The sequence below is a fragment of the Marmota flaviventris genome, chromosome 9, assembly GCF_047511675.1.
Source record: "Marmota flaviventris isolate mMarFla1 chromosome 9, mMarFla1.hap1, whole genome shotgun sequence".
Classification (NCBI taxonomy): Eukaryota; Metazoa; Chordata; class Mammalia; order Rodentia; family Sciuridae; genus Marmota; species Marmota flaviventris.
In genome coordinates this window covers 88049344-88068450 of record NC_092506.1, presented here as the reverse complement: position 1 = coordinate 88068450, position 19107 = coordinate 88049344, and the positions used below count along the sequence as shown (strand labels likewise).

Genomic DNA, 19107 nt, shown 5'->3' with positions numbered 1-19107 from the left:
ACGGAATGTATTTGAGGTATATTTAGTGAATATGATTAGAAATACTTAAAGACTTTGGGTAATGGAGAATGAGAAGCCTGGTTAGACAAATATTTCTGTCTGGGAAATTTGATAGAAGATGATATCATTAATTGAAATAAGGATTATTAAAAAAAACTAGAACAGATTTTATGGGAAAGAGAGACAAGTTTAATTCCTGGCTCTGTCACTGAACATCTCTGGGACCTTGGGAAATCTACCTGATGTCTGTAGCTCATTTGATTCAGAATAAGGGGGAAACCATGTAGCATAGCACTTTTCAATGGTAGAAACCCAGTAAGTTTAAGTTTCCTTTCTTCTAATTATATCTCAACAATATCCACTTGCCACTAAATAGTATTAATTTATTAAACACTAACACTCATTAAAGAATTTTGGAGTTGGGTGCAATGGCTCATACTTTTAATCCCAGCAACTCAGGAAGCTGAGGCAGGAGAACTGAAAATTTGAGGCCAGAGTCAGCAACTTAATGAAGCCCTGCCTCAGAATAAAAAATAAAAAGGACTGGTAGAGCACTCCTGGATTCAATCCCTAGTACTTGAAAAAAATGATATTTTATATGGAGTATAAACTCTGCTTCAGACTATTAGAAAAAAAAAATTCCAAGTTCAAGTAAATCACTGCATTTTACTGCAATCTAAAGGAAGGAGATAATTTATCTATTTATAAAAAATCATAAAAAGTCAACCAATATTTTCTAAAAATTTTGTATGTGCTTGTTTCTATAAAGCATTTAGGGAAGTGGAAAACAATTTAGGCCTCAAGAACACAGTTCCAAAGAAGATTATTCACTTAGAAAAGCAACTAACAAAAATGCCTGTGTAGTTTAAATACAAGATTTGAGATGCTGTATTGATAAGTTCAGAGGAGTGAGAGAGTATCATAAACTAGATTGATTATGGAAGGTCTCATGAGGGAAGAGATATATGTTTGTTCTTAGATAAGTTGAATTTGGAAAGGAGAGAAAACAAATCTAAACTACTAAAGTGCAGTTAGAAATTGGGCATGAACATATGCAAATCATGAGAAAAACATAGAGGCAGAACAGGATATTGCAAACGTGATGGACAAAATATTAAACGTGCCCGGCTGTAATGGAAGATTCATAGTGTAGTGAGAAGGACAAGGAAAAGAAGGGGGAACTACAAATGCTGTTAGAATTATTCCAATTTTTACAAGAAAAAGTTATGCTTTCACTTCAATACTTTCACTAAAATACTCAAATATAAATCTCACATATGTAACTACTTAAATTTCACTCAAGTGCTTTCAGGAATCTTACTTTCTTAGGGGGTGATTTAAACAAGTTAGGTGATCAGAATAATGTCAATAATACTACCAAACACCTATTTAGCATGTTCTATGTTATCGGCACTGTTTCCTCTGTGGGGTAGCTGCTATTACTATTAGAATGATTATGAGTACCATTGAACGGAGAAGGTGGGTTGCAATTATTATTATTCCAATATCTCAGACTTGGATTTGCTCTAAGCAATGGTAGGGTATGCTACAAGAGATACTGAGGAGATTCTCCCATTAAAAATATTTCCCTAACCTAAGTGTTAGTGTCTGATATTCTACAATTAGAAATTTGTTGTTATTATTTCCATTTATTGTCTTTAAAATTATTTAAATATTTAAAAATGATTTTTAGAATGATAATTTAAAAATTTATCCTAAATACTGTGTCATGAATGACAGTTCATTTCTTTCCTTAAGAGAAGAAACCCAAAATCAATACTACTTAGAACTATAGAGGAGGGGGGAAGAAACTAAAGAATGATAAAATGGGAGAGATAGGCCTCTACCCATGAAATAAGTGTGCATATGTTGGGGTGATGGTGAATCATCCTGGGTTTGATCATGGATTAGAAAAATAAAATGGCCACAGAGAACATTTTATTCAAATAACTGGGATATTTTGAATCTGGAATGTATTAGATAATACTATTGTATTCAATATTAGATTTCTTGGGTATAATAACAATACTGTTGTTTTGTAGGAGAATATCTTTTTTCTTAGCAGAACATGTATGCCAAAGTATTTAGAGGGGAAGTATCATTATGTCTGCAGTCTACTTTTGAACAAGTCATAAAAATGTATCTTCCTGTGTGTATATGTATCTACCTCTATTCTACTTATTTATCCATCCATCCATCCATTTTATAAAGCAAGTATGGCAAAATGTCAATAATTTGGTGAATCTAGGTGAAGAGTAAAGTTAAATTAAATTAAAATAAGGAAAAGGGAAGACAAGAATAAAATATCCAAATCCCCAAGCAAGATGACAAACCAAGCAAATTTGGTGTAGCTGTTTAAACAGGTAGTTAACCATTCTTTAGTTTTGTATCATTTTCCCTGAAAATAAATTGTTAATGCTGTTGTTAAAATGAAGGAGAGAAAAAATTTGTCAATAAAGACTGAAGAAAGTTAATGATTATCAATTGTCATGAAGACTGAAAAAGATGTAAGATAAAAATGATTTTGGGCCGGGGTTGTAGCTCAGTGGTAGAGTGCTCACCTTGCATGTGGAAGGCACTGGGTTGGATCCTCAGCACCATATAAAAATAAAATGTAGGTATTGTGTCCATCTACAACTAAAAAAATTAAAAGAGTGATTTCAAGTCTACCAGTGTTCCCCAATGCACAACATTAACTTTTCAGTTATTACATATTGTAGCAATATAATAACAAAGTGAATTAAAATGTATAAGAGGGTAATTTTCTGATTAGACAACTTTCTCTCCCTATTGAAGAGTATCTTACTATTCATACTCTGAAGTTGAGCTGAAGTGCACAAAAGAGTGATCTCAGTCATTACAAGTATTATATCACTAAAGTGAAATAAGAATCATTATCATAAATAATAACTGTGTCAGAACTGATAAAAAATGTTCCAAATCTCAGGCACATAAAAATTACCATCATAAACATCACCAAATTGCTGGATATGAAAAATTTAGAGAAAAACTAAGATAGTATGTAAAAAGTAGTCATGGGAAAAAACAATCTATCAGAAGTTAAAGTGACTATTGACAAAGAGTTATGTCCAAAAATCACAACTCAAAAATGCCAAAGGCCACTTTGAAAAACTACATACCTAGAGGTAAATGGTAAGTTTCAAGAGGGCGGAGATAGCTTCTTTCTTACTATCATTCACTATCATAGCCAGAGCACAACAACACTCTAAAACATGGATAAGAAATATTTAACTTTACTTGCATAATCTTATTTTTCCTGTTAAGTTTTCAGAACTGAGGGGGCGTGATAAAGAGTAATTAGATAAGCATTCAATTAATTCTCTAACAAACATTATTTTAATGAATACCTAAATTGAGAATTGTGAAAGTATAAGTAATATCTTAGTTTGAGGACACCCTTTGTCTCCCAATTACTTCTAGCTAAACATACTTTCCTTCTTTGGTTTCTTAAATTTGTAGTTTTGTCTTAGCTTGTATTATAGTTATTTGTATATATTACAAATATATCTTTCCCCGTTTGACTGCAAATTCTTGAATGTAGGGACTATTTTTTATTTAAATATTTTTATTTACCAGAGTCTAGTGCCAAGGTAAAAAAAAAAAGATTCAAGATAGTAATGTTTAGTTTTGAACTCTGAGGACACGGAAGGGATATGGGCCAGGACACAGATCATTACCAAGGTAATATTAGTAATTTTTCAATTAGGTTACACAACTAAATAAAATTACTTGAAGATTGGTGCACTAATGCTTGTTTCTGATCTCATGACTGATAAAATACTCTGTATATAAAAAGGCTTATATTTTGATTTTCAAAGTGAAAGAATATTTGCTTGATTGTAATGAAACATAATAAAAAGAGTTGGTTGGGAGAGTAAAGCTCTAAAAATCAGTATCAAGAAAAACTGATACTAACAAAGGATTCTTACCTTTATTGATGGACACATGAAAATCATGACATTTCCTAAAACAAGAAAAAAAAAAAAAAAAAAAAAAGAAAAAAAGAAAGCTTTTTCAAATACTTACCAGAAGTGGTATTATTTGTAGAGTGTTTTTGATGGATGGATTTTGGCAAATGGTTTCTTGCATATCTGAAAAATTATACCATAACACAAAAATAATTTGTTTACATTTACTGAAAGAAAAGAATGACTAAAGAATCAAATATTACAAAAAAGAATCAAATATTACATTCCAAAATTTCCAAAATATTCAAAATTGAGTAAGACTTTTCTTTCCTGTTGGCCCTCAGTCTTTATTGAGATATTATGTCTTCTTTCTTTTTTTAAACCAAAACAGGAATTTCATCCTTGGAAACTTTTTTTTTCTCAGGAAAAAATATATGTTTATTTAGCTATTGAAGCACAAAAATTTGAGTAATTTTATCAATTCTGGTTTTTTCAATCTTTAGGCTTTGGTCCATACACTAGGAAGAATCTGGGTAAAAGAAAATAATTCATGTAGAATCTTTTATGTGAAGCATTTAAATATAGGAGTACCTAATAGAAATAAAACCTCCAAGTTATTGACTTGAGTTTTTTATTCTTTATCTGCATAATTTTACATCTTAAAGGGATAGCCTTAGTTCTGTGTTTTTGTGTTTTAGTTTTCTGCTTTCTATATCATTTTAAAATTCAGTTTTAATTTTGAAGTTAACATGCAGAGTATATAAAACATATGCATATTTTAATTAATAATAATAAAGTTAATGTCTGTGTAACTACCTATTGAATTGATCACTACTTTAGAAACTTCCTTGGGCTGGGGTTGTGGCTTAGCAGTAGAGCGCTCACCTAGCATGTGCAAGGCCCTGGGTTCGATCCTTAGCATCACATAAAAATAAATAAATAAAGGTATTGTGTTCAACTATACCTAAAAAATAAAAAAAAAAAATTTTAAAGAAACTTCGTGGAGCTCTCTGCCCCCATACTACCCTATGCTGAGTTTCTTGCTTTGTTGTTTTAGCACGTGTATACATCCCCCAAACAACAATTTATTTTTAACTATTTTTGTAATGGATTTATCCTTTTGTTTTTTAACTCAAAATTATATATTTTAAGATTCATCAGGATGATGTGTGTAGCTATAATTTGTATGTCTTCCTTGCTGAATAATATTCTATCATAAATATACTTTAAATTTTTTTTATTTTTGAATTTTATAAATAATGATCTCCACATTCTTATACATATATCTCCTGACAGGCATGTGCAGGATTTTCTGTAGAGCATACACATTTAGAAGTGAAATTGCTGGGCTGTAAGGTATGTTCATGTTTAACTTAGATGGTGACAAAACTTCCTAAAAGGATTGCACCAGTTTACCCTCCGACAGTATTACATGAGAGCTGCTATTGCTGCACATCTTTCCCAATACATAGGATTCTCAGTTTTTTAACCTTCAGTCTTTCTGATGAATATGTAACTAGAACTCATCATTTTAATTTGCATTTCTCTATTACTAGTGAAATTGAGCATTTAAATCAATGTTTATTGTTATTTACATTTCCTTTGTTGTGAAGTTCCCATTCAAAATCTTTTTTGGTTCCATTTTTCTACTGGGTTGTCTTTTTTTCCTCATTAACTTATAGGCATTCTTCACATGGTTTAAATGAGTCCTTTATTCTCTGTTATATTTTCTATCACTTTGTGGCTTTTTCATTCTTTTAACTGTATTTTGATATGAGGTTTGTGATTTTAATATAGTCAGATTTATTTTTTTCTTTTATAGATTGTATTTCTTGTGCTTAAGAAATCCTTCCTTATCTTGAGGTTAGAAATATTTTCTTACCTCTTAAAAACTTTATTTTCTTTTATATTTAATATTTAATTACATGGAACTGATTTTTATGTCTAGTACACACTAGAAGTTCCATTTAATTTCTTGCTATTTAGTGTTATTACAAACAATGTTTTTGAAAATAATCCCAGAATTTCTTCATATCTTTTCTGGCAATATGATATCTGGAATTCAAAAGCAGGTTTTTACCTTAAGTGAGGGGGACTGTATCTAAATCCAACTTCCTTTGCAATTAGTAGTTCTTCTTTCCAACAAAAAAGGATGTAACTTTTAACATTGGGATTCTAATTGTATGTTCTCAGCCATAGGGTATTTTTGCCATCCAGGGGACGTTTGGCAATGTATGGAGACACTTGGTTGTCATGACTGGGAGGTGCTATGGCATGTAATGGGTAGAGACCAGATAAGCTGCTAAACACTTTATAATGCATAAGATACCCCCTACAATAAAGAATTATCCATTCCTTAGACTGGGTTTGCATAGCATGTGTGAGGCCCTAGGTTTGATTCCCAGTACCATTAAAAAACAACCAGAATTACTGAATTCAAAATGTCAATGGTGCATAGGTAAAGAGGTCCTGATAAAAACATATACTCACAAAATATTTTTATTATTGTTCACATGTAAATATTTTGTAATTTTTATTATGTATATATATTTTTTGAGAATAAAAAAAATGTGTTTCTTGCCAGGAGTGGTGCTACACGCCTATAATCTTAGCAACGAGGGAGGCTGAGGCATGAGGGCAAGTTTGAGACCAACCTCAGCAACTTAGCAAGAGCCTTTTTGAAAATAAGAAATAAAAAGGGCTGGGAATTAGCTCCATGGTAAAGCATCTGGATTCAATCTCCAGTACTGGGGTAAAAATGTTTCTTAATGGTAATCTTTTTGTTATTTATGGTTCACTTTTGTTATTAGATTTTATCTAAATTGTATTGCAGCCAGGATATAGCCTGCATGACTCTAATCCTTTGAAAGCTGTTAAAACTTATTTTATGGTATCATATGTGATTTATATTATAAATGTTCTGTGTGTGCTTATGAAAAATGTGTCTTTCTGATCAAATTTGTTAATTATGTTCAATTCTTTCACATCTATTGTACTTTTTCTATTTGTTCTATCAAGTACTGACAATGGTAGGTTAAAATCTTCTACTACCATTGGAAATATTTCATTTGTTTTTTGGTGCTGGGGATTGAACCCAGAACTTCATGCTTGCTAAATATGCACGGTAAATACATACTGCAACACCAAGCTACACCTCCAGCCTTAAAACATATTTGAGGCTATTCTTTTTTTATTAAATTATTTATTTATTCTAATTTGTTATACATGATGGCAGAATGCAATTCATTTCATATTAGACATATAGAGCACAATTTTTCAAGTCAAGATTGTACACAAAGTACTTTCACACCATTCATATCTTTATACATATACTTAGGGTAAGGATGTCGAACTCATTCCACCATCATTCCTACCTCCTTATCCCCTCCTTTCCTCTCCCTCCCCTTTGCTCTATCTATAGAGTTCCTCCATTCCTCCCTTGCTCCCTGCCCCATCACCATTATGAGCCAGCATTCTCATATCAAAGAAAACATTTGGCCATTGGTTTTTTGGGATTGGCTTGCTTCACTTAGCATTTTATGCTCCAACTTCATCCATTTACCTGCAAATACCATGATTTTATCCTCTTTTAATGCTGAGTAATATTCCATTATGTATGTATACCAAAGTTTCCCTATCCATTGGATACTGGAGGGCATCTAGGTTGGTTCCATAATTTAGATATTGTGAATTGTGCTGCTGAGGCTATATTCTTAATTTCATATAAAACATTTTATGTATTTCTCCTATATTAAAACTTTGATCATCATGAAGTAATCTGTCTATATAGCTTTCTACTGTATAGTCAATTTTGTCTGATAATATTACATTTAAACTAGCTTTGGTTATTATTTGCTTTTTACATATTTTTCATCTTTTTGGTTTTCTGCTTTTCTATATTCTTATGTTTTGAATACGTGGTTTAGAAATAGAATATAATTTTATCATAAAATTCCATTTGACAAATTTTGTCTTTTAAGTATAGCATTTAATCCATTTACACATATTGTAAATATATTTGTACATACCATCTTATAGGATAGTATTTCCATTTGTTCTACCTCTTCTATGTTTTTATTTTCTTTCTTGTTTTATTTTGGATTAATCTAGTATTTTTTGAATGCCATTTTCCCTTCCTTACTAGTTTGAAAGTTGTATATTTCTAGTCTTTTAGATGTGACTCTAATAATTACTAGAGGTATATTTCAATTATCAGCATTTAAACTTAATCCGTATCTTTACCCTATTCCTTATCAAGAATCCTAGTGTATATTACCTCTATTTGTTTTCCCAACTTATGTATATTTATAGGTATTTTAATTCTAAATCTTAAACACATGATGCTTTGTTATACTTTTTAAATAAAATGTTTGTTCAAATTAACTCAGATTAATTTCTATCTGCTAAAGTGCATTTGTTAGAATTTCCTTAGTGTCTATTTACTAAGTTTTTGTCTGAACATATTTTTAATTTGCTCTGATTTTTGAGAGACATTTTCACCTTGAAAGATTTTAAGTTTAGTACATTGAACACATTGTTTAATATCTTCTGATATCTTTAATGTTTTCTGCCATCTTTGTTACTGATTAAAATTTACTGTGATGTGTCTTGGTGAGAATTTCTTTTCTTTGTGCTGGGGACTGAAACCATACAAGGGGACTTCTTTTTATTTACTCTGAAATGTGTTAGGTTTTTGAATTTGTAGGTTGGTATTGTTCATCAGATTGGAAAAATTGCCAGCTGTTATTACTTCACATATTGCTTGTGGCCTACTTCAGACTTTCTTATTCCTTTGTCTTTTAAACTCTTAAATTCCCATCTCTTTGTGTCTTTGTACTTTATTCTGGATAAGTTTCTTTGATTTATATTCCAGTTTACTAATTCTTTCTTCAGATGTCTGTAATCTGCTGAATTTTGAATTTCAATTATTATATTTTTCATTTCTAGGCTTTCTGTTTGGCCCATTTTTTTTTTCAAATCTGCTTGGTCATTCTTTATAATACTTTCTTATTCTCTGACTGGATTTTTAAACACAGTTCTGATTACTTTAAAACATATAAATGTAGTTATAGCCTGTGTCTGGTAATATCATTATCTAAAACACTGTTTGGGTCTGTTTATTTGGTCTTGTGGTTTCTTTTGATTTTTTAATGGTGCCTTTTTCTTTGTGGATCAAGTTATTTTATCTTATTTTTTAATTGTGGGCTGCTTATTTTTCTTTGTGATAATTCTTTGAAAACTAAAATATGAGTAGGTTTCTACAGAAGGGACATAAATTTACTTTTCTTTCAGATATTTTGGGCTGTTACTAGATTGAGGTCATTCTAAATTAAATTCTTTGTTTGAGACTTTAAAGACCACTCAAGTGGTGTGAATATGGCTTGTAAATTTGTGTGGTAGTTATACTACATGGTGGTTCTAAATTCTCATGGATTTCTCTCTGACCCCTCATCTGCTCAATACTGAAGTTCAAGAATTACAAGTTTCTTTCTTTTTTACCCTTCCCTCCTTTCTGTGTATGTGCAATGCATAGATCTTTGTACGGTACGGCTTTATGTGGGAGGCTCTTTTATGAGACTACTAATCTTCAGTGGGCCCTGGGTTTCATCTTCTGTCCCCTCTATGTTGTTTTTATACTCTCTGAGTCTTACTGTGGGCTGCTCTTTTTCCTTGGATTTCACTTGTGAAATGAAAATATCCTGAGTTAAATATGCTCAGAATATAAGCTAACTGAAGCATTCTCCTTCTCTTTCTGAGTTCTTACGAATTTCTGAGAATTTGTTATATTCTCGCTAGCTCATTGTTATATTTAGAGTTTAAAATACTTAATCAAGAATTTATAGTTGTTTTCATGGATGGTCAATATAGGTACCCTGCCTGTCCATGTTCATATGTTTCTCAAACACAGTAAGGCTTTTGGTATCATCATAAATGATGTCATAAATGATATGGTATACTTGAAGCAGTATGATTTCATTTAGATAAATTCTTAATTTGTATATACTCCATTAATCTAGATAGATGTTGCATTTTTATTTTTTATTTTATTTTATTTTTGGTACCAGGGATTGAACCCAGGGGCAGTTGACTACTGAGCTACATCCCCAGCCCTATTTTGTATTTTATTTAGAGACGAATCTCACTGAATTGCTTAGTTGCTTTTCCTGAGTCTGGCTTTGAATTCGCAATCTTCTTGCCACATCCTCCCAAGCCTCTAGGATTATAGATGTGTGCCACATTGATTTTTTAAAATTAAATTAAGATTAAAATGAAAATAGTCTAATTTCAAAACACCACATTTTCCACAAAGGATATTCTTCCACACTTACAGCGTAGCCTTCCATTCAAATGATTAAGGGATTGTAGGATCTTTTGTTCTTCAGCTGATAGTGTACAGATGCTGAATTGCTGGGTCTTACTTAAATTCAGATTTGATTTCTGTAGCTGCTTGCTATTCATGACAGTTAGAATTTCATCCTCAGGTACTGATGCTTCCACTAGGTTTTCAGCTGTCAAAAACTCAGAAGTACTGTCTGAAACTACAGAAACTTTATATCAATTATTCTTTGATCCCTTTATGTTTTTGGAATCAGCCCTTATACGTACTAGGCTGAATTATGTGTGTATACATTATTTCACAAATAGAAATACAGTATATATTCTATTACTTGCATTTTATATGTTAGGATCCTTGGTATGTAGCATTTTCCTATCCTTAATTAAAAAAAAATCCCAAATAATAGAAATGAGGCAATAGAAATCTTTAGAGTATTACCTAAATAAAAGAATAAAATATACTAGATTTAGATAATTTTTGTGTTATTTTTTTACTCATTGATGGTACAAAGATAATATAAAGGAAATTGTCTTTTTAGTAGCAGTTAAAATTAACTATAAACAAAAGAATAAGAGAAAAGGAACATAGAAGAGAAAATTAGATGATCAGCTGAACAGAATTGATAGCCTAGAAACAGACCCAATTAGATTAAGAGTATATGATCAAAGAAGCATTAAAGACTTGAAAGAAGGGAAAGATGACTCAATAAATTAGTTTGATGCTTAATAAAGAGCTTAATTTAGAGTTTCATTTGCCACCATTCATCTAAGAAATTCCAGTAATTGAAGAGTTAAATTTAAGGAATCAAACTATTAAAACAACCTATATGAAAAGGAAATATCTGTAAATTTCTGTACTGAGAGTTTTTTTGAATTTAAAAATAATGGAGAAATCGTTAAGAAAAGGTTAACACATGTTTATCTAAGGTTGGGCCAATCTTCCCTGACATACTTTAATTTCTGGAGGGCAAGGCTATTGTATGTTTTGTTCATACTTTATAACCCAATATTTACTTGTAAGCAGAAAATTAGCTCTTAATAATCATTTATTGAGTGAATAAATGAAAATTAATACTTACATATGTAAAAATACAAAATAAGTGTAATATAATAAAAATAACCAAGCAATGAAAACATTTTATTCAAGAATTTATAAAAATTATCAAGAAATTTTCAAAATTCTAATACATATGGAAAAATAAGATGAAGAGACAATTTACCAAAAAATACATAAAAAATTAAGTATATTATTATTAAAATATAAAATAAAAACTAATATAACACCATTTCTTTGCCTATCATATAAGCATGATTAGAAGTGATTCTTTAAATTGACATATATCACTGAGAGAATTTCTAAAGGTAATACTTTTTTGGAAATACTTTAGCAATATGTTTGAAAAGCTGTATCAATATGTCTTTCCTTTGATCCAGTTATCATTTAATTATTTGTAGTTTCATTAACAAATATTTATTAGGTGCCAATTACATGCCAGATACTGTAATTTTAATTCTGGGAATCTATCCTACAGAAATAATTGTCAAGTCAGGAAATAATTTGCTGTAGAAAAGATGATCAATGAATTGTTATTATGAATGAAGAAAAACTGGCAATGAACTAAGTGTGTAGGGGTGAGGAAAAGTTCAGGTCCTAAATGGTGTTTTAGCAATCACATAAAATGTAAGCAACTGAGAAGATCCACATAAGAAAAGAAAATTGTTGGAAACAAAACTGAAGAAAATGTATAGACCAATACCTTCTCCATCATTAGAAGTACCCCTTGTAGTTAGTTTTGGCTCATTTGAACTTAGCTGGGCACTTTGTCCAAAATTCTATAAAAATAGGATAGTAAATCAGAACATGATTCAACATTTAAAATTTATGATATATACATGAACTTAAAATTTTTTAAATTGCTGCCTATATTTTTTTAATCAGAAATTTATTAGTTGCTCAAAACTTTACATTGATCTTGACATATCATATATCATACATTTGTTTCAAATGGGGTATGAATTCTTATTATTGCTGCCTGTATTTTCAGCTGTCATTATTTAATAACAAAATTATCACCAATAACCCTTGAAAATTATAAAGCTCATTTGATTTTCCTTTTTGCCATGTCTTCCAGGAAGCTCAGATTCAAGTAGGATGTTCAATCAGATAGGACTGTCTTAGTCTTTATGATTAAAATACATGCTTCCTTTATTCATGATTCTAGTTTTCCTTCCTTCCTTCCTTCCTTCCTTCCTTCCTTCCTTCCTTCCTTCCTTCCTTTTTTCCCTTTCTCCTTCCCTTTCCCTTCTTTCTTCCTACTTTCCTCTCATCTTCTCTACCTCCTTTTCTTTTTCTTCTGTATATTTCAAAAACTTTGAATTTTGTTGTGCATGACCTAAGTTTTTCCAGAATTCATTATAAACAATAACAGATAAAATAACAATAGTGATTTCTTAAAAGTTGATTTAAAACCTTTATTGGTAACAGATCATATAGGCTAATTATAGGACAGAAAATAAGTATAGTACAAAAGCTTAGCGTAAGATTCTAAGACTGCATCACAAATGACTTTGGCTATATTTATATTTATGTTGTGGTATATAGTTTACAGCAAGGACTGTAATAGCCTTCTGCTTCCCACACAATTTTTTTCACTGTTATTTAGAAATTTTTACTAATGCTATACTTACATTTATTTGCTCATTGTACTTCTGTCCTACAGATCCAGGGTTTTTTCTTTTCTGCTCTAAAGGACTTCTCCTCTTATTTTCAATTTGCTTTCTTCTTCTAACAGTAGAATCTTAAACAAATGCCAGCACAATGTCAGAAATTATACAAGTTGAGTATACTCTATCAATTGTAAACTTTCCAATTACCTTGGAACATCACAGAAAACTTATTTATTTCATCTATAAATTTTATTGAGTTTTCTCTCATATGTTCTTTGAATGGTACAATTACAAGTATAATTCAACACAATTCCTGCTTTTGAGGGACTTATGCTTTGGATCAGTGACTTCTGACACTTGGTGCTAGAACACCGGGAAGGTATGTAAAATAAGCCATTGGTGTGCAGGAAGAACATATTAGAATTCTAATTTATGCTTCATTTAAAAATTAGAAATTAAACTTTACTCATGCAATAAATGATTGACACTGATAATCTAGTTAGTTTGTAAGACAGACTGTTATATATTGCACATAGTAATCTTGGTTATCTTGAAGGAATGAAAGTTCCAACTGAAACAAAAATCAACTTACAGTATATTAAAGACATAGGAATTAGAAAAGAAACATTGCAACCTCTAAAAGAAAATTTAAGTTTAACACTTTAAGACATTGGCACAGGGCACCAACTTTCTGACAAGGCTTCTAAAACTCAAGAAATAAAACCAAGAATCAATAAATCAGAAGGATTCAAATTAAAAATCTTTTGTACAGCAAAGGAAATAAGAGTATGAAGAGAGAATCTATAGAATGGGAGAAAATCTTTGCCAGCTACTCTTCTGATGGGAGTTAATAACCAGGTTATATGTAGAACACAAAAAACTTAACATCAAAACACAATTAATTAATGTGAATATGAACTAAACATATATCTCAAAAGAAGAAATGCAAATGACTAACAAATATATGAAAAAAATGTTCAACATCCTTAGCAATCAAGGAAATGTAAATCCAAACTACACATAGATTTCCTCTCACTCCAGTTAGAATGGCAATCATAAAAAATACAAGTAATAAGTGCTGTGAGAAAAATAAAACAAAATGACAGGAAATAAAAATTATATCTCAATAATAACATTGAATGTAAATGGCCTAAGCTCATCAACCAAAAGACATAGACCGGCAGATTGGATTAAAACATGACCCAACAATAAGATGTCCTCAAGAGACTCACCTCATAGGCAAAGACAACCACAGACTGAATGTAAAAGGATGGGATAAAACTTACTCACATGATCTTATCCACAAGCAGGGGTTTCTATACTCATATCAGATAAAGTTGGCTTTAAGCCAAAGTTAATCAGAAGGGTCCAAGAAGGGCCATTTCACACTGCTTAAGGGAATTATACATAAACAGGACATAACAATCAAATATTCATGCCCCAAATGGTGGAGCATCTACATACATCAAACAAACCCTTCACAATTTCAAAAATCAAATAGACCACAAAATAATAATACTGGGTGACTTCAACACACCTCTCTCATTACTAGATAGATCCTCCAAATGAAAACTAAATAAAGAAGCTATAGAACTAAAAAAAAATGCAATTAATAACTTAGACTGAACAGACATATGTAGAAAATTTCATCCATCAAGGACTGAATACACTTTTTTCTTAGAAGCGCATGGATTCTTCTCTAAAACACATCATATCTTAGGCCATAAAGCAACTCTTAGCAAATACAAAAAAATAGAGATAATACCCTGCATTCTATCAGATCATAATGGAATAAAATTAGAAATCAACAATAAAATAAAAAATAGAAGCTACTCTAACATGCTATTAAATGACCAATGAATAGTAGAAGAAATCATGGATGAAATAAAAAAATACTTAAAAAATACTTAGAGGTAAATGAGAATTGTGATACAACTTATCAAAATCTCTGGGACAGTATGAAGGCAGATCTAAAAGGAAAGTTCATTGCACTGAATGCATTCTTTAAAAGATAGAAAGTCACCGAATAAGTAACCTAACATTACATCTCAAAGCCCTAGAAAAGGAAGAACAAGTCAACACTAAAAGCAGTATAAGTCAGGAAATAATTAAAATCAAAGCCCAAAAAATCAATAAAATTAAAACCAAAAATTCAAAAAATAGATGAAACTAAAATTTTGTTCTTTGAATAAATAAATAAATTGATAAACCCTTAGCCAAACTAATGAAGAAAACAAGAGAGAAAACTCAAATCACTAAAATTTGTGATGAAAAAGGAAGTATACGGACATTATTGAAATACAGATGATAATCAGAAACTATTTTGAAAATCTATATTTCAATAAAATAGAAAATATTGAAGACATTGACAGACTTTTAGAGACATATGACCTACCCAACTTGAAACAGCAAGAGATAGAAAATTTAAGCAGATTAATTTCAAGCAATTAAATTGAAGATGCCATCAAAAGCCTACCAACTAAGAAAAGCCCAGGGCCAAACAGATTCTCAGCTAATCTTTACAAAATCTTCAAAGAAGAATTTAAACCAACACTATTCAAATTATTCCATGAAACAGAAAAGGAGAGAACTCTTCCAAACTCATTCTATGAAGGTAGTATCACCCTGATACCAAAACCAGACAATGACACATAAAGAAAAGAAGCTTTCAGACCAATATCCCTGATGAATATAGATGCAAAAATTCTCAGTAAAATTCTGGCAAATCACATACAAAAACATATTAAAAAGATAGTGTACCATGATCAAGTGGAATTCAGGGTTGCATGGTTGGTTCAACATATGGAAATAAATAAATCATATCAACAGACCTAAAGACAAGAACCACATTATTATATCAATAGATGTAGAAAAAGCATTTGACAAAATTCAGCATCAATTCATGCTCAAAACCCTAGAAAAACTAGTGATTGTAGGAATATACCTCAATATTATAAAAGCTGTATACACCAAACTGAAGGCCAGCATCATTCTAAATGGAGAAAAATTCTACAGATTAGAACAAGACAGGGATGCCCTCTTTCAACCACTTCTATTCAACATAGTCCTTGAAACCCTAGCCACAGCAACTAGACAAAAGGAAGAAATTAAACAGATACAAATAGGAAAAGGGCACTTACACTATCACTATTTGCTGGTGACATGATTCTATATTTAGAAGATCCAAAAAATCCACCAGAAAACTTCTTGAACTCATAAATGAATTCAGCAAATTAGCAGGATATGAAATTAACATCCATAAATCAACTGCATTCCTGTACATCAATGATGAATCAACTGAAAGAGAAATTAGGAAAACTACCTCATTCACAATAGCTTCAAACAAACAAAGAAACTTGGGAATCAATCTAACAAAAGAAGTGAAAGACCTCTACAATGAATACTACAGAACACTAAAGAAGGAAGTTAAAGAAGACCTTAGAAGATGGAAAGATCTCCCATGTTCTTGGATAGGCAGAATTAACATTGTCAAAATGGCCACACTACCAAAAGCACTATACAGATTTAATGTAATTCCTATAAAGGTTCTGAAGACATTCTTCATAGAAATAAAAGCAGTCATGAAGTTAAATTTGAAAAATTAAAGAGACCCAAAATAGTCGAAGCAATCCTTAGTAAGAAAAGTTACATAGGAGACATCACAATGCTAGACCTTAAATTATACTAAAGAGCTCTAGTAACAAAAATTGCATGATACTGGCACAAAAATAGATATGAAGACCAATGGTACAGAATAGAAGACACAGAAACAAAGCAACATAAATTCTGTTATCTCATACTAAACGAAGTTTCCAAAAACATACACTGGAGAAAACATAGCCCTTTTAACATATGGCGCTGGAAAAACTGGAAATTCTTATGTAGTAACTGAAATTGAACCACTATATCTAACCCTGCACAAAAATCAACTCAAAGTGGATCAAGAACCTATGCATTAGACCAAAGACCCTGCAACTACTAGAAGAAAAAGTAGGCCCAAATCTCTATAATATAGTCAGCTTAGGAGCTGAATTCCTCAATAGGACTCCTAAAGTGCACAGGGTAAAACCAAGAAATAAAAGTAATTGTATCAAGCTGAAAATCTTCTTTACAGCAAAGGAAACATTCAAGAGCATGAAGACAGAGCCTACAGGATGGGAAAAATTCCTTACTACCAGCACCTCAGATAGAGCATTAATCTCCAGGATATATAAAGAACTCAAAAAACTTAACACCAACACCCCCCCCCCCCGCCCCCAATAACCCAATCAATAAATAGGCAAAGGAGCTAAACAGACACTTCACAGAAGAATAAATACAAATGCCCAACAATTATATAAAAAAGTGTTCAACATCTCTAGCAATTAGAGAAATGCAAATTGAAACTACACTGGGATTCCATCTCACTCCAGTCAGAATGGCAATTAACAAGAATATAAGTAACAATAAATGTTGGCAGGGATGTGGGGAAAAGGTAAGCTCATATATTGTTTGTGGGACTGCAAATTGGTTGCAACCACTCTGGAAAGCAGTATGGAGATTCCTCAGAAAACTTTGAATGGAACTACCATTTGCAAGCTACCCCACTCCTAGGTTTATACCTAAAGGACTTCAAATCAGCATACTACAGGGATGCAACCACTTCAATGTTTATAGCAACTCAATTCACAAAAGCTAAACAATGGAACCAATCTAGGTACTCTTCAATAGATAAATGAATAAAGAAACTGTGGTATATATACACAATGGAATATTACTATGCATTAAAGAAGAATGAAATTATGGCATTTGTAGGTAAATAGATGGAGCTGGAAAATATCATGCTAAGCAAAGCCAATTCCAAAAAAACCAAAGGCAGAATTTTCTCTCAGATAAGTGGATGCTGATCCATAATGGAGAGGGCATGGGAAGAATAGAGGAACTTTGGATTGGGCAAAGGAAAGTTGGGAATGGGAGGGGGCATGGGGATAGGTAAGATGGTGGAATGAGACTGACATCATTACCCTAGGTACATGTATGATTGTACAAATGGTGCAAATCTGCATTGTGTACAACCAGATAAATGAAAAGGTTTGCTCCATTTGTATACAATGAAATGAATTACATTCTGTTGTCGTGTATAATTAGAAAAAATAAAAAAAATAAAATGTTGTGTTCTGATTAAGGTTCATATGCACATGTTAGTATAGTAATACATATGTACAGCATATATATTTCTCAAAATTTTATTAATAATGATAATATTTGAGGCTGTTGATTTAGAAGGCTGGATACAAAGTTAAATGGATTATTGCAGTAAAGTGCTTAAATTGCATGTAGAATTATAGACAGAACTAAATGAAAGCACAGAGGATTACAATGAATTAAAAAATTAAGAAAGATTTCATAGAGAATATTATATCCGAGCTTGATGTTAAAAGGAGTAGTGGATTCACAAGTAAAAAGGTGCTTTGAGTCAGGAAGAACATTATGTGTAAATACAAAATTATTGTGGTATATACTTAGGTTTTGGGGGGCTAAGGAGTAGAAAATTTACTTAGTCTGGGGCATAGAATATGAATATTTATGTAAACATATAAATATCTTGGGGAAGTACATGGAAGTATACACATATGTTATATTAAGAGTCAGAAAGAAGAACAAAATTAAAGTATTTTGAGCCCTGAGATTAAATTATATACTGGAGAACATGGGTTTGAATATTAAATTTAATTGATGTTAATTATGATCCTATAGCTAATACACACACATATGCACAAATGTATGCAAATGATATAGAAATATAGGTATAAAACAACAGAGACACAAAGAAGCCACCAATTTTCAGGAAAGTTGGCCAGGACTTGAACATCTGACTTTTGAGAGTCAGAAATAACATAATACTAGTTAATATTTACTTAGCATTTATAAATTTCCAGATATTGTTCTAAGGGCTATAGGTATGATTACCACCACCGTCTTTACAGATAAAGAAATTAAGGCACAGGAGACGATAAATAACTTGTCCAAATTCGTAGAGCCAGTAAGGGGTAAAGCTGAGATTCAGCTCCACTTAGTTGGGCTCTAAACTCTAAAATTCTAGCTCTTATACACCATGCTAGTAACTTTCATGCTGATTTGATTGTGTCTCAGAAAAATAAACATATTTGTCATAGTGACCCAGTATACACATGTA

At 31.3% G+C, this 19107-nt stretch overlaps 1 protein-coding gene across 3 annotated transcripts in view; it reads right to left on the bottom strand.

Moving 5' to 3' along the window:
• The window catches only part of Cep126 (centrosomal protein 126), an 80182-nt gene that overhangs the window by 2223 nt on the left and 58852 nt on the right, over positions 1 to 19107 (bottom strand). The window contains exons 7-11 of one of the 3 annotated variants that reach the window (XR_011708675.1): positions 12954 to 13063; positions 12023 to 12098; positions 10259 to 10468; positions 4048 to 4112; positions 2562 to 2637 (exon numbers count right to left, since the gene is read on the bottom strand). Coding sequence is in view for 2 of the 3 variants with exons in the window: in XM_027930447.2 (XP_027786248.2) it covers positions 4048 to 4112; positions 10259 to 10468; positions 12023 to 12098; positions 12954 to 13063 (461 nt within the window). In the remaining variant the exon portion in view is untranslated. The remainder of the gene's footprint in view (positions 1 to 2561; positions 2638 to 4047; positions 4113 to 10258; positions 10469 to 12022; positions 12099 to 12953; positions 13064 to 19107) is intronic. The other 2 variants (XM_027930447.2, XM_071617165.1) reach the window with 2 other exon arrangements.